This window comes from Sturnira hondurensis, unplaced genomic scaffold (genome assembly GCF_014824575.4).
Source record: "Sturnira hondurensis isolate 20B ecotype Veracruz unplaced genomic scaffold, ASM1482457v3 Scaffold0008196, whole genome shotgun sequence".
NCBI lineage: Eukaryota > Metazoa > Chordata > Mammalia > Chiroptera > Phyllostomidae > Sturnira > Sturnira hondurensis.
In genome coordinates, this window is record NW_028080827.1 from 970,256 (window position 1) to 986,982 (window position 16,727).

The 16,727-nt window shown below is 34.1% G+C and overlaps 1 protein-coding gene across 3 annotated transcripts in view; it reads left to right on the forward strand.

Annotated features, from left to right (window-relative positions):
- Positions 1–16,727, forward strand: part of CTDSPL2 (CTD small phosphatase like 2) — a 91,018-nt gene that overhangs the window by 36,124 nt on the left and 38,167 nt on the right. For 2 of the 3 annotated variants that reach the window (XM_037054508.1, XM_037054507.1), the window contains exon 3: positions 3,710–3,748. The exons of the other annotated variant lie outside the window; for it this stretch is intronic. In XM_037054508.1, the coding sequence (XP_036910403.1) occupies positions 3,710–3,748 (39 nt within the window). The remainder of the gene's footprint in view (positions 1–3,709; positions 3,749–16,727) is intronic. 3 annotated transcript variants of the gene reach the window in all.

A 16,727-nucleotide genomic window follows, 5' to 3' on the forward strand; every position in this document is an offset into this window, starting at 1 on the left:
TGGCATATAGTTCTTAGTAATTTCTTACAATCCTTTGTATTTCTGTGGTATAAGTTGTAATTTCTCCTCTTTCATTTCTAATTGTGTTTATTTGGGTCCTCTCTTTTTTTCTTGATGAACCTGCTTAAAAGGCTTGTCGATTTTGTTTATCTTTTCAAAGAACCAGCTCCTGGATTCATTGATCCTTACAATTGTGCTTTTAGTCTTGTCTGTCATTTAATTCTACTCTTATCTTGGTTATTTTCTTTCTTCTACTTGTTCTGGGCTGTCTTTGTTGTTGTTCCTTGAGTTCTTGTAGGCATAGGGTCAGGTTTTCTGAATTTTTTTTTCTATCTTTTTTTTTTGTAGGCCTGTATCTTTATGAACTTCCCTCTCAGAACTGCTTTCACTGTGCCCCATAAGTTTTGGGTTGTTGTGAATTCATTTTTGTTTCCAGAAACTTTTTGATTTCTTCCCTAATTTCATTCTTGACCCATTCATTGTTTAATAGCATGGCATTCAATCTCGATGATTTTGAGTGTTTTGGGTTTTTTCCTTTGGGGTTGGTTTCCAGTTTCAGTCCCTCTTGGTCAGAGGAAATGCTTGGTATGATTTCAATTTTCTTGAATTTGTTCAGGCTTGTTTTGTATCCCATCATGTGGTCTATCATTGAAAATGTTTCATGTGTATTTGAAAAGAATGTGTATTTAGCTTCTTTGAGATGAAAGGCTCTATATATATTAGTTAAGTACAGTTCATCTAGGGCTTTGTTCAATGCCACAATATCTTTGTTGATATTTTGTTTGGAAGATCTATCCATTTTTGGCAGTGGAGTGTTAAAATCCCCTACTATAATTGTGTTGCTGTCAGTATTTTTCTTGAAGTCCTCTAAGATTTCTTTATGTATTTGGGTGCTCCTATGTTGGGTGTATATATATTTATAATGTCTATATGTCTCCTTGGTAGATTCTTCCCTTGAGTATTATGAAGTGACCTTCTGGGTCTTTCTTTGTGGCCCCTTTTTTGAAGTATATTTTGTCTGATATGAGTATTGCTACCCTGGGTTTTTTTTCCTGTCCATTTGCTTGGAAAATTTGTTTCCAGCCCTTCACTTTTAGTCTGTGTAGGTCTTTTGTCCTGAGGTGGGTCTCTTGTAGGCAGCATATGTGTAGTTCATGCTTTCTTATCCATTCAGCTATTCTTTGTCTTTTGATTGGATCATTTAATTCATTTAAGTTTAAGGTTATCATTTACAGGTACTTATTCATTTTAATTTTCATACCTGTGTTCCTCTCCTCTCTTTTCCCTCCTTTCCTTAAAGCAGTCCCTTTAACATCTCTTGCAGAGCTGGTTTGGTGGAGGCATCTTCTTTTAGACTTGTTTTGTCTGGGAAGGCCCTTATTTGGCCTTCTATCTTGATTGAGCGTCTTGCTGGGTAAAGTAGCCTTGGTTGCAGGCCTCTGGTTTTCATTACTTGGAATATTTCTTGCTGTTCTCTTCTGCCTTGGAACGTTTCCATTGAGAAGTCAGCTGGTAACCTTATTGGGGCTCCCTTGTATGTTACTTCCTTTTTCTCCCTTGCTGCCTTTAAGATTCTCTCTTTGTCTTGAAATTTTGCCATTTTATTTATGACGTGTCTTGAAGTGGGCCTGTTTGGGTTCCTCTTGTTTGGGACTGTCTGTGTTTCCTACATTTGTGTGACTTTTTCTCTCATCAAATTAGGGAAGTTTTCCATCATTACTTTTTCATACAGGTTTTCTATCCCTTGCTCTTCTTCTCCTTCTGGTATACCTATTATACGGATATCGTTACGTTTCGTATTGTCCTGCATTTCTCTCTCTTCATTCTTTCTGAACCTCTTTTTTTTTTTTTCTTGCTCTTTATGGGTGTTTTTTTTTCTACTTTGTCTTCCAACTCACTGATCCAATCTTCTGCTTCATCGATCCTGCTTTTGATTCCTTCTACTGTGTTCTTCAGTTCAGAAATTGTGTTCTTCATTTCCTCTTGGCCTTTGTTGATAGTTTCTATTTCCTTTTTTATGTTGATATAGTTTTCAGGGAGTTCATTGTTTCTCTGTAGTTTCTGGTAATTCACTGTGAGCTCATTGAGCTTCCTGGTAACTATTGCATTGAACTCAGTATCTGAGGTGCCTCTATTTCATTTAGCATTATTTCCGAGGCTTCCTGCTTTCCTTTCATTTGGGGATTATTTCTTTGTGTTCCCATTGTTTGTGAGACTCTTGTTAGCCTCAGCTTCTTAAATTTATCTGTTCTGACTCCCTGGGTTTATAGTGTGAACTTCTATGGTAGAATACCTGTGAAATTCAGTGGTGCAGACTCCTTGATCTCCCGAGCTCACTGGTCTTGGGCTGTCATTTCAGTTGGCTCTGTGTTTGTTTTTGGGTTTTGATTGTTGTTGGGTCTTTTTTTGGTGGGTCCTTCTCATCAGCTGGTTAGCTGAGGGTCACTCTGTTCACCAGCTCTTGTATTTTGTTGTGCTGGTGTGGGTAGGTTGTGTTGAAACTGGTTCTTCCGTGTGTACAAGGTTTTGAGGATTCTCTCTTGCTTTTGTTCTGTTGTTTGTACTGGGTAGTTTCTCCACTATTTAATCATATTTCCAGATAGGTCCTGGGTTGAGGTTAGTGTGGCTTCCACTCCCTCTTTCACCTTCTGTTGCTTTCTGTTGGTGGTTCCTTTGTTGTTGGGTTTCCTCTTTCAGCAGGTATCCTGGTTATTCATATGATTTCCTCAGACCCTTGATACTGGGGACGGATGTACCCTCCCAAATTTTATTTCCTCAAAGGGATATGCAGTGTTTGTTTGTGTAAGCTCAGTCTTTAAATTGTGGTGGTTTTTGCCAAAGCCCAACTTCTTTCCACTAAAGCCTACATTTTTAACCCCTATACACTACTGCCTCTCCAATAAGTGACAATGCTGAAATTTAAACCCAGGTACTTTTGACTCTGATATCTGTGCTCTTTCTCCTGTACCATTCTGTTTTTCTGGCATTATCTATCTTATGTAGGAATTGAAAATTATTCTTGAGGAAAGTAAATGAGAGTGAGTCTTCCTATGCCACCCACTTTATCATCATTTATATTCTGTCATCAGCTCAAAGCTTGAGGGTTATTCTTTTTATAGGGAGTATATTTTATGTATATCATTATCCTCTGTCTTTAGTCTTTTTGACAGCATGGTAGGCTACTCTCTCAGTTCCACAAGTGTCATTTTCAAAACTGAGTTAGACAACTCTCTCTGCTGCCACTTTTATTTCTTTGGTACCTTTCCTTTTTTTCTTTTGGACTTTTGAAGTTATATGATTAGAATTGAACTTTGAGACAAGTTTTTTCATTTGAGCTGGTCCCCTTCAAAGACCTCTGATATGCTTTCGTGCCCGTTTCATGAATCTGTTGCTTTGAAACTTGTTCTCCTTATATTAGCCTACTATTTTTGCTTTTTTACTATTATGATTTCTAAGACCAATTGCTACTGGTGTTCTTGACATTTTACTAAAACCAACCCATTTTTATATTGCTAGCAAGTTTTAATCTGTGTTCTAGTCTTAACCTTGCATTCAATATATATAACCTTAGCCATGAAGAGTATTTATGTAATCTAAACATAGGTTGTTCATTTATGAATATAAAGGATGTGTTTTAGTTTGCTACGGCTGCCACAACAAAATACCGCAAACTTAGTGGCTTAAATAATAGGAATTTATTTTTTCACAGTTCTGGAAGCTAGAAGTCCGAAGACCAAGATGTCAGCAAGTTGGTATCTTCTGAGGCCTCTTTATTTGCAGAAGTGGCTACCTTCCTGATGTGTCCTCATATGGTTGCTCCTTGCTCTGTGTGTTGTCTGTGTCTTAATCTCCTCTTCCATAAGGACACCAGTCATATTTGGATTAGGGTCTACCCCAATGACCCTATTTTAACATAATTGCCTTTCTGAAGGCCCTGTCTTCAAATATGGTTACATTTGGAAGTTCTCGGGTTAGGGCTTCAACAAATGAATTTGGGGAGACCACAATTCAGCCCCTATGGGGGTGAATGAAATCTCTGGTCTCTTTCAAATCCACATTTTATGATTCAAATAGTTAACCACTTCTCAGATTTCAGAATTATGAAATTGTCAGCAACTGCATTTAGGAATTTTCACCTGCAGCCTTTTTGCTTTTAGTATAAGATTTCTGATATATATTTGAAGTGAAGGCCTCAAAACTAAAATATATTTGCTTTATACCAGGAATCTCTCTATGCCTTTCTAAATAGGTGGTTTCTAGAATTTCCCATAATGATTTTTTTCTCTGCTCTTCGCTAAATACTATTATGCTCTTGTAGTTAAGGATTATCAATTTCCACATGGTTATAATTATAAAGAAATAGTGAAATCCTTCCCTGTTATACTAAATTAGTGTCTTTAGATCTTTTAATTATGACCCATAGAAATACATCTTGTAATAAGCCACATACATGAAACAAAACTCACCCTTAATATATTTGATGTGCTTTGATTTTTCTTCTCTTTTCTGCTGTCTCTTATTCTCCTTTGAAAGTGATTTTAATACTTTAAATTGATTTTATATACTGATGAGTTGCATTCTTTCATATGAAAGAATGTTTTTCATATGAAAAACACGATTAGATGAAAACTATTTAACCTTTGAATTACCAAGCTTCATAGTTTACTTGGAAATTTTCGTCTTGTCAGAGTTAAGTCCCACTTTCTAGATGTGTTTTTTTTTTTAAATTTTATTTATTTATCTTTAGAGAGGAAGGGAAGGAGAGAAGGAGAGAAATATCAATGTATGGTTGCTTCTTGTGAGTCCCCTGCCGGGAACTGGCCTGCAACCCAGGCATGTGCCCTGACTGGGAATCGAACTGCGATCTTGTGGTTCGCAGGTCCGAGCTCAATCCACTGAGCTACTACACCAGCCAGGGCCTAGATGTGTTTTTTAACAACTAGATTAAGAATTAAGTTATCATTTATTATGGAATAAAAAAATGAGAAGCTCAGACTGGCTGATTAAACTCACTGAAGGAAAAAGTAATTTGTTGTATTTGATTCATATTTTCTCTTGCCTTTTTTCCCTTCCTCCCTCTATTTGCATATACACATACGTACACACATACAAAAAGCCCTACATGTATACATGTATTTATATATTTCCTTCTCTGGCTTCTGAACTATGTATACTTAGCACCCAGATGTTAGTTTCTAAATACTATCTTTCACTAAAAGGAGCTGGAGCTCCGTGAAGAATGTCTCATTCTACATATGGCTTGAGTAGTAACAGATTATAACCTCTAGAATGAAATAACCTATGAGATTGTAATAAATATGTAAGTGAGTGTAAGAAGGAATGAATAAGAGAGAACGAAAAGCTCTTCTCCCTCTTCTACCCCACCCTGCTGTGGTTATCCAGTTAGTCACACAGACTTTCCTTTCCATATTAGATTAATTGGTAACTTCCTTAAAGTCAAAAGCTATATATGTTTGGGTCTGTTTTTGAAATGTATTCAGTTTCATTGATCTATATATCTATCTTTATACCATACTACACTGTCTTCATTTGTTTGGCTTCATTTCTTATACTGAGTCTTGAAATGAGATGGTGTAAGTCCTCCAACTTTGTTCTTTTTCGAGTTTGTTTTATAATTTTAGATTCTTTATACTTGCATGTAAATTGTAGAATTAGCTTGGTTTTTCAAAACCTACTGGAATTATAATAGAAACTGTATTGAATATGTAGATAATTTAGTTAGAATGGACATGTTAACAACATTGAGACTGCCAGTTATGATCATGATGTACCTCTTCATTAACAATAGATGGTCTTAATTTCTCCCAGTAATGTAGAGGTTTTATACAACTTTCACTAGTTTCATTCCTAGATATTTGATGTTTTATGATGGTATGTTAAATGGCATACATTTACTATGTTTTGCCATGTATAATATACACATTTTTGGCCAATTTTTTGAGGGAAAAATATGGATGCACATTGTACATGGATAATACCTGAAATACCTAGTATCTGTTTCTGTGTTTTGTAATTATTTTTTACATAAAATTTCTTGTACCATAATATGTTAAAAATAAATGCTAAAATTGCTTTATAAAGAACAAACAAGTATTTAAATACAAAAAAATTGTATTAAAAAATTAAAAGATTTTTTTCCCCTAAAAGTTTGGGCCAGAAACACAGGTGTGTGTTATGCATGGGAGCATATATTATGCACAGCAAAATACGGCAAATTTTTTTACTCTCTAGTTGTTTGTTGTTAATACACATAAATATATATAATTTTTCCAAATTGACCCAGGTACTATGTGAAATTGCTAAATTCACTTAATAGTTCTACTCTTTTTAGAAGACTTAATAGGTTTTTATACATACATAATCATATGTACCAGATAAGGACAGTTTTATGCTTTTCTGATCTCTAGGCCTTTTATTTTTCTTCACTCATTTTGATTAAGACCTTTAGTACAGTGTTAAGTAGAGTTAGTGTGAGCAAACACCATGTCTTTGTTGCTGATATTAGGGAAAAGTTTGTTTACCATTAAGTATGAAGTTAACTAAATGGTTTTTGTAGTTATCTTTTATTAGTTTGAGGAACTTCCCTTCTATTTTTGGTTTGTTAAAAGTTTCCATCATGTTGTTTAGTGTTGACAAAGACTTTTCTTCATCTGTTGAGGTGTTCTTCAGATTTTCCTTTTTTATTATTTTAATGTGGAGTAGTACATACATTATTTTGAATGGAAAACCAAACTTTCAAGTAATTTTGGATTTGATTGTTGTGCTTTGCTTTGTTTTGTTTTAAGGATTTTTATGTCTTTATTCGTGAGGATTTTAGTCTGTAGTTGTCTCGGTTTGTCCTACTTTCAGATTTTGGGATCAGAATTATGTTGTCCCCTCTGCCTGTATTGGTTTAGTGTTATTTCATCTTTAAATAATTAGTAGAATTCACTGGTGATTCTGGAGTGGGATTTTTGAAATGTTACCAGAAGTTTCTTTGCAGGATAGCTTTTATTATCAATTTGATTTCTTTAATATATATGGGATTGCTTATTTCTTATTTCAGTTTTAGTCATATTTTGTGTTTTTTTAAGGAAACTTGTCCATTCATCCAGTTGTTAAATTATTTCGTGTAAAGATTTTATAGTATTTCTGTATTAATCTAATAATGCCCATGGGATCTGTAATGATTCTCTTTTCACTCCTGATGTGGATAATTTATGATTTATCTTTGTTTTGATCTGTCTTGCTAGAGCTTTTCCGATTTCACTCTTTCAGAGAACCAACATCTGTCTTTGCTCATTTTGTTTTCTATTTAATTGATTTCTACATATTATTTTTAATGTTTTTTTCTCTGTTTGATTTACTCTTTTTTTTTTAGCTCAGATCATGGATCAGTTAACTTTTTCTGTAAATATTTCAGATAAGAAATACAGGAATGGGCAAAAGTAGGTTTGCAGATGTTCATATGGAAAATAATACAATTAATAATCATACAAGAATCAATTTGTGTGTTTTATGTATTCACAACTGTAGACATAGTTTTGTCCACCCTGTATTTTAGGCTTTGCAGACTGTATTGTTTCTATTGCAGCTACAGTGCAATTTTTCCATTGTAGAAGATATATAAATAAGTGAACATGATATGGGCCACTGATGTATGAATTTCACAAAATTTTCTTGTGTCATGAAATACTGTTCTTTAAGTCCCTTCCACCCTCCGCAGCCAAGCATTCAAAAATATAAAAACCATTCTTAGCTTTCATGGCCATGTATAAACCGTTAGCATGCTAGACTTGGCCATTGGATTATAGTTTGCCAGCCCCTTGCCTAGGTCATTAAAAATACACTTTTATTTTTTTGTAGTGTAAGCATTTAAAGTCATGAATTTCAAAGCACTGGTATACCACATTTTAATTATTTTTTTATTACCTTATTATCTTTGCAGTTTATTCTTTGACTCATGGATTATTTAGAAACATGTTTTAATTTTCCGAATATTTTGCCATTTCTTAGATATCTCTAATTGTTAATTTCTAATTTAATATCATTGTGATTGAGGAATATACTCTTTATAATTTTATTTCTTTGGGTGTTTTTCTTTGGTACTTAACATACCTGTGTTGGTGAATGTCTTGTGTATCAAAAAAGTACATGTATTTTGGAATTGTTAAGTGCAGTGTTCTCTAAAGTATCAGTTAGATCAAGTTGGTTGATAATAATCCGGTATCTCATTTTTTAAATCATTTCATTTTCTAAGTGAGGGATATTAAAGTCTCCAACAGTTCTGAATTTGTGTTCTTTGCCTTTCAGTTCTGTCAGTTTTTGTTTCATTTAGTTCGAAGCTCTGTTGTTAGGTCCATACACTTTATGGATTGTTGGGTGTAAATTGTTACCACTGTGAAATGTCTCATTATCTCTGGTGATAACATTTGCCTTGAGTTTTACTTTTCCTAATACTGTTACAGCCACACAACTTTCTTGCTAAGCATTTGTATGATATACTTTTTCTACCCTGTGTATAAATATACTCACATGTGTTTATGTTTAAATTGTCACATTTAGTCTATTTGCATTTAATGTGATTATTAATATGGCTGCATTTAAAGGCTCCCATTTTGCTGTATATTCTGTTTTTATCCCATTATTTGTTTCTCTTATCCCTCTTTTGGTAAACTAATTATCTTTTAGGATTCTATTTTATATCCTATATTGACTTTTGAAAAATTAACTTTATTGAGGTATAATTCAGTACAATAAAACACTCATTTAAAGTATTATGGTTTCATGACTTTTAGCGGATTTATATACCCAAGACGAAAAAGTACCCTTGCAATCTTGGCAGATAGTTTCATAGCATCACCTTAAACTATCATTGACCTGCTTTCTATCATTATAGATCATATTAATCTTTTGTAGCGTTTCATATGATTGTAATGATGCAATGTCTTGCTTCCTTCACTCAGCATAGATTTGGGGTTCATTTGTGTTACTGCATGTATATCTGTAACTTAACCCCCCCCCCCCCCCGCCCGTAGTAGTCTATTGTATAACACATAGCATGATTTCTTTATCCATTTGGATTGTTTCTGGTTTTTGGTTATTGTGAATAAAGTTCTTATGAATATTTGTATTTGAATCCATGTATGGTCATATATTGAAGTTAAACTTCGGTAAATAAAATTGTTGTCCTTAGATTATATATGATATTCTGTGTGTGTGTAGTAGCTTTATTGAGATATTCAAAGATCATAAAACTCACAATACACCTTTATACTTAAGGTATAAATTCAGTAGCTTTTAGTATAGGCACAGAGTTGTGCAACCATAACCACAATCAATTTTAGGCTATTTATATCATCCCCCAAAGAAACTTTGTAGCCTTTCGCTATTACCTGTCAACTCCTCTTTCTTGCCTAGGCCTGAGCAACCCCTAATCTACTTTCTGTCTGAGTAGATGGCCTGTGCTAGATATTTCATATAAATGGAATCATACAGTATGTAGTGTTCTATGTCTGGCTTCTTTCACTTAGCATAATATTTTCAAAGTGCATCCATGTTGTACCATGTTTCAGTACATCATTTTTTACATTGCCAAATAATATTTCATTATTATTTCATTATATTATTATGCCACATTTTGATTATCAGTTCAGAAGTTAGTATATATTTGGGTTGTTTCCTCATTTTGGCTAGTATGAAGAATGACTGCTACAAACATTCACATATAAGTTTCTCTGTCGCATCTGAGTTTCTCTCCTTCTCTCCCTCCCTTTCCCCCTTTCTAAAAATAAATAAATAATAGCTATTTGCGGGTCGGGGAGGGGGGCACTTTAACTTAAGAAACTGCCAGACTATTTTCCAGCTATTTGTGCCATTTTTACATTGTATCTGATGATGTCTGATAGTTCCACTTTCCCACATCTTCACCAATATTTGTTATTGTCAGTCTTTTTAACTTCAGCCTTTCTGCAGGGGTGGGGTGGTATTTCATTGTGTTTTGTGCATTTCCCTGGTGATTAATGATTTTGAGTACTTTTTTCATGTGCTTGTTTGCCATTTCTGGATCTTCTTATGTGAACTCTTTGTTCAAATTTTTTCTCTGTTTGGGGGAGATGACTTTTTAACTTGTGATTTCATTAGTAGTACTTCTTGAGCAAGTGGTTCTTAAAGATTTTGATCTCAGGATCTTTTACTTTCTCACAGGTATTGGAAACCCTAAAGAACATTTGTTTATGTGGGTTATATCTGTCAGTATATCATTAGATATTGAAACAAGAATTTTGAAAATATTCATAATTACAATTATACATCTACTGCATGTTAATACAAATAAAATTTTAACTATTTTCTAAAAACAAAGGAAATTTGTGGGAAGCAGGACATTATTTACAGTTTTGCAAATCACTTTAATCATGGCTTCATAGAAGATAGTTTATCATTGGACCATATAAAGAAAACCACACATGTATTGAGAAAAGGGAAGAGTATTTTAATGTCCTTGTTAGGTAATTGCAAATACTCCATTGGTACTATTTCAAAACTTGACAACTGGTGTAGTGTCTTAGGTTCTTGTTCCAAGATTGAATTTGAAAGCAATGCAATGATCTTTTTGTTGGTCTGTCTTGCACTTGAAATGGATCTTTTACCTATGTATGCCCTGTAACATCATGCACTGGTTATTTGGAAAATATTGGTTCACTGAATTATGCAGATTTTCCACATGTGTGTCCACATTGACATCTTATATTATTCAGTATTTTAAAATCACATTTCTTAATATCTCCACTCAAAAAAACAGTCTTTAAGCATTGGTAAGCTGTTAAGCTCATGGTGGAGTTCAAGTTTTCTAAAATTTCAGTTTTTGCTTAAAAGCTCAAATTATAGTATTGACAACAAAAAGTGTCAGGTTTTCTTGAAGTGAGGGGCTTGCTTTGTTCACTTTTCAGAAAATACCTCAAGTAAAAATAGTTTTCTATCAGAAAAGGTACTCTATTCAGGTTATAACTCAAATAGTTATTCAAATGCTTTTTCTCAAGACAGTTGTAGAGGCACAAATTTGCAGCAGAAGTATATTATGTATACTTCCAATCTCATACAGAATGTTAACACATATTTAAGGGTTGAGATTTAATTAATTTTACAGTCTCTTCAAGGACAATCTTGAAGTAAAACCATCCTTTTTTTTCACCCCTGCAAGTGCATGGCAATGAAAAATACAATGACTATTGGCTGTCAGTACCTTGGTTTGTGCTCAGGTGGTAGTCATATCCATCATTGCTTTTGAAGTTAGTACAAATGTCAGCACAAGATATTTCAGGGTAAACTGAGATGTAAAAAAATTATTCACCACTTGTGTTTGCTACAATGCATTAACAGTAAAGAAGACCTTTGATAATTAGATTTTTGATGATAGTACCAGATAAGTACACTCAAAACAGAAAGTCCAGCCACATCTGTTAAGCCATAAGTACAATTCTGCAGCCCAGATGTTAACTCCTTTTTTGTATTTGCATATAAGTCTTTAATTCATTGAGTAACTTTATCCCTTGGCAGGTGGAAATGCCTGTTTTCTTTTTTTCACTTTTTATTCACTTGGCTTTAAGCACACCAGTGCAAGAGTTTCTAAGTCTCTCAGATATTATGTACACTTTTCAACCGCTGCACTATAACTTTTGAAAATACTTCATTGGTATTTTTATTTTTAGTTTGGAAAGCTGTAATAGTTTTTGGCTTTTAAAGAAATCAGCGTGTATATTTAAAATATTAAATTCTTTGTTTTAAAAATGCTGAACGAGCCCTGGCTGGTGTAGCTCAGTGGATTGAGCACGGGCCTGCGAGCCAGACGATTGCAGTTTGAATCCCAGTCAGGGCACATGCCTGGGTTGCATGTTCCCGGCAGGGGTGAGTTCCCAGCAGGGGATGCTTGAGAAGCAACCATACATTGATGTTTCTCTTCCTTTCTCCTTACCTTCGCCTCTAAAGATAAATAAATAAAATATTTTTTTAAAAAATGCTGAACAATGTCAAATGACAGTGCAATTGAATTGGCACCATAATTCAATTTAAATATGTTGTGTCTTAAAACATAAGATACAATAAGACAGCATAATATTTATGGCTAAAAGGAAAATAAGTTCATCATATTTTCATTTATAATATATAATTTCATCCAATTTCTTTGAAGTATATTTCCCCTTTTTGTAAGAGAATACCAATATATCATGTTTTTCTTTCCATCGGTGTAGCAGTGGATTGAAATCACACATCATTTAATCTCCCTTTTTAAATTCAATGGCCTATTTTTAATTATCAAGTTTTAAGTTTTATTTTATTTTAAAATATTACTAAATTGTCAAATAATTGTTTTAGATTAAAAAGCTTTAAACCAAATTTAATATTACAAAGCAAAATAGTACTCTTACTGTGTTTCTACATATATTGAAAAATGTACTCCTATTGTCTTTGCACATATATAGGAAAACTGAGACTACAAAATAATAATTTACCAGATCATAAAAAGGCTATAGAGATTATAGCAGGTATAACTATTGAAGGTAATTAGTAAGAGCACAGTATAAGTAATGAAAACAAAAATCTTTTATATTTACTCACATATTTGCCTAAGTAGTGTTCAGTCCTTACTGCAGATTGAAGATATCATTTAGTATTACTTATATTATGTCTAAAGAACTTAATTTTGTATTTTGAATTGTCACATTTTTTCACAATGTCTTTAAAAGTGAACAATTAAAAAAAACTTTTCATTATATCTTACCAATGTTTAAGTTTATCATTTTTAAATTTCGTCAGTTGACATTCAGTATTATATTTCATGTATCTGTATGCATGAAATGGTTGTCTAAAATAAATTGTTTCATAAATTTTTATAATTTATGAAGTTATCCCCTCAATAAATCTGGTACCCTCTGACAGCATACACAGTTATTATAGTTTTACACCTATACATTCTGAGTCATAGTCATTACATACTATATCTTATTCCTCATTTGTCTTTGTTATACAAGTTATGCAGGGTGGGACAAAAGTAGGTTTACAGTTGTTTATATGGCAAATAATACAGTACTTAAATGAAAATGCAAAAATAAACTGTTTTGCATACTCATAACTGTAAACCTACTTTTACCCTACTCAATACGTATATTTGGTATGTTTAATGCTTACCCTCATTCTTATGTCATTGTCTGTGGTCATTTTTGTTGTCTGAAGTCATTTTGTTCTCTGAAGCTCATTCTTGAGTAGTGTCACAATGTTCATGTAACAATATTTTGATTTCTTGAATGTTGCTAATTGTGCCCTTCATACTTGAAAATCAGCCCTGACTGGTGTGGCTCAGTGGGTTGGGCATCATTCCACAAACCATAAGGTTGCCAGTTCAATTCCCACTCTGTGAACATGCTTGGGTTGTTGGCAATGTCCCCAGTTGGGGGTGTGTAAGAGGCAACTGAACGTTTCTCTGGTGCATCGTTCTTTCTGTCCTTCTTACTACTCCCTCCCTTTCCCTATCTCTAAAAATAAAGTAAATCAAATCTTTCAAAAGAAAATCAGTTCTGCCGCATATAAAATTTTTGGTTTCCATTTTCTCTTCTTGGTTATTTTAAATGTTATTCCATTTATTTTCTGGCATTAAAAAAAAACACATTGCTGTCAAAAGTTGGAAAATCTAATTTCCCCTTTATAAATAATGTTTGCCTTGGTCTCCAAAGGATTTTTTCATTAAATTCTATTAAGTTTAGGAAATAAATTGGTATTTATTTTTCTGGGTTGATAGTTTTAGTTAAACATAGTACTTTTTCAATATGTAATTTCAGATCTTTTACTTGAGGAAAATTTTAATTGTTCTTTTGCCATAGTTTGCTTAGATTTTCTTCAAGGACTACTGTTTTCTGTTTGTTGGATCTTCTTTTTCTGTCTTGCAGTATTTGTCACATTTTGATGTTTTGAGTTTTTTAATTTTTTTATCTTCTATTTCTCTTTTTTTTAATAAGATTTTTTATTTATTTATCTTTAGAGGGGAAAGGAAGGAGAGAAGGAGAGAAATATCAATGTATGGTTGCTTCTCATGAGTCCCCTACTGGGAACTGGCCTGCAACCCAGGCATGTGCCCTGACTGGGAATTGAACCACGATGGTGTGGTTCGCAGGCCCGCACTCAGTCCACTGAGCTACATCAGCCAGGGCTATCTTCTATTTCTCTTAAAGGCAGAATCTATTCTGTTTATTCACTTTTATGTTCATTCTAGTTCAGTGATTTTTTTAAAAATTTTTTCTTTATTTTTAGAGAGAGGGGAAGGGAAGGAGAAAGAGAGGGAGAGAAACATCAGTGTGTGGTTGCCTCTCACATGACCCCCACTATGGTCCTGGCCTGTAACATATGCCTGGCATGTAACATATGCCCTGACTGGGAATTGAACCAGTGACCCTTTGGTTCACAGCCCATGCTCAATCCACTGAGCAACATCAGCCAGGGGCTAGTTCAATCTTTATGTCTGAAGTGATTTTTTTTATTTATAATTACTTTGTTAGAATGTCACTTCATTTCTGAATTTTTCTAACTCTGATGTATGTCACATATCATTTTCTTAATGTCTTATTTTGAACTAGGTTATAATTTTTTTAAATATTTATTTATTTTTAGAGAGAGGGGAAGGGAGGGAGAAAGGGAGAGAAACATTGATGTATGAAAGAATCATGGATTGGTTGCCTCTTGCACGGCCCCAACCCGGGACCTGGTCCACAATCCAGGCATGTGCCTTGACCAGGAACTGAACCATCAATGTTTCGGTTTTTAGGACAACACCCAACCCACTGAGCTACACAAGTCTGGGCAGAAGGTTTTAATTTTTATCTATTCTCTATGCATGTTTTTCTGACATGCATGTTTTCTTCATCTTAGAGATGTTATTTTACTCCTTGTGTGTTTTATTATAATAATTTTGCTTGGGTTTTGAAATCAATAGTTTCTTTTTGCTCTTTTTTATATGATACTAGATTTTTGGAATTTTTAGAGGGTGTTGTGATTAAGGGTATCTTTTTAAATTGGTTTTGTTATTTTTGTGTAGTATTAAAAAATGATTGCTTTTTGAGCTATCTCTACCCCATGTTTATCTGGAACGTTTTTTTCCCTTCTTTTCTCTGGGTTTCTTACTCAGTTTTGATTACATTCTCAGCAGAGTTTCTTCTCTGTGTGGAGCCCTATTCTAGAAGGAGCCATAGGTAGTCATTTTCAAGAGTTTATAAAAGCTAATCTATTCTTGTTTCACTCTCACCATGGACCTCTTTACTATTGGATTGAGCAGCAACTCCCTCTTCTCCTTTTTATCTGATCTCATCAAATTGGCCTGCAGTGCTTTCTGTTGAAGACCTGTCTCTTAGCTATTTTGGACTTCTGTTCTCAGATGCATACACCTTGTTGCATCCTTCTGCTTTCTTCTGCACTGGTGCGTTGAGGGCACTCAAATTTGTGACTGTTGGTTTGTTTTCATCCACATGGAGTTTGGGGGTTACCTTGTCTGCTGGTTTTATTTGAAATTTACCCTTGGGTTTTGGTTGCCTCTTTAGTTCCGTGTATTTCCTTTGGGATTCAGAGATTTAAGAACACCACCTGCCCAAGATTTTCCCCTTAAAAGCCTATCTTAGAGACAACTTTGAAAAATACAAATTCTAGAGAAGACACTGTAAGGTTATTACATTAATTAAAACATACAGCAATGTGGAACTCTTTGTTTTTCATAGTTTCTCTTCTGAAAATCATATCACATTAAAAAAAATGTCCCCAAAGTATACAGTTGAATATCTAAGGAAGACCAGGATTGATTCGCTAACTGTTTCAGAATTGGACCATCATCAGACATTTGAATACATTATTCTGAATAACAGGATTTATTATAGTCATTGCAGAATCTTAACCTGGATCTTAATAACTTCTGTTTCCTTTTTTTCTTGAGTGATACAAGCTAAAGTATTTGAATGTACTCTTAATTGACCATAGTATATAGTTCATTTTGCTACAATATGTGGTACCTCCACAATATCACTTATGCACATAGTATTGGTTAAATAGGAGAATAAAGTTAGTATAACATGGGTGGTGTATTGGTATTATGTGATTTTTTTCCTCTAAACTGTACAAGGGGATATTGAATAATGGAAGTGGAATTTTATGGTCCATCAGGAAAGTAAAAAATAAAATTAGGGTGTTACAGAGACAAAAGCTCTCTACTGGCACACACAGACCTTTTTTTATTTTAAGATTTTATTTACATGTTTTTAGAGAGAGGGGAAGGGAGGGAGAAAGCGAAGGAGAGAAACATCAAAGTGTGGTTGCCTCTCACACATCCCCTTAGTGGGGACTTGGCCTGCACGCACCCCAGGCATGTGCCCTAACTGGGAATCGAACCAGTGATCCTTTGGTTTGCAGGCTGGCACTCAATCCACTGAGCAACACCAGCCAGGGCCACACACAGACTTTTTAATTAAAGGTGATAATCTGCGGTTGAGGTGCCTTTTGTTTCTACTTTTCTGTTTTTAGTAACTTTTACTTTAAGACCTAAGGTAGCATTTCAGCTGCTCTTAGCTTCCTGACTGGGTGTCCAAATTACCTCTGGATGTCCCAGTCATTATTTTTGTTATGCTATGGTTACAGAGTTTTATAGGCATTGATTGATATGACCCAGTGTAGACTTCTCTACCCTCCTGGACCCATTT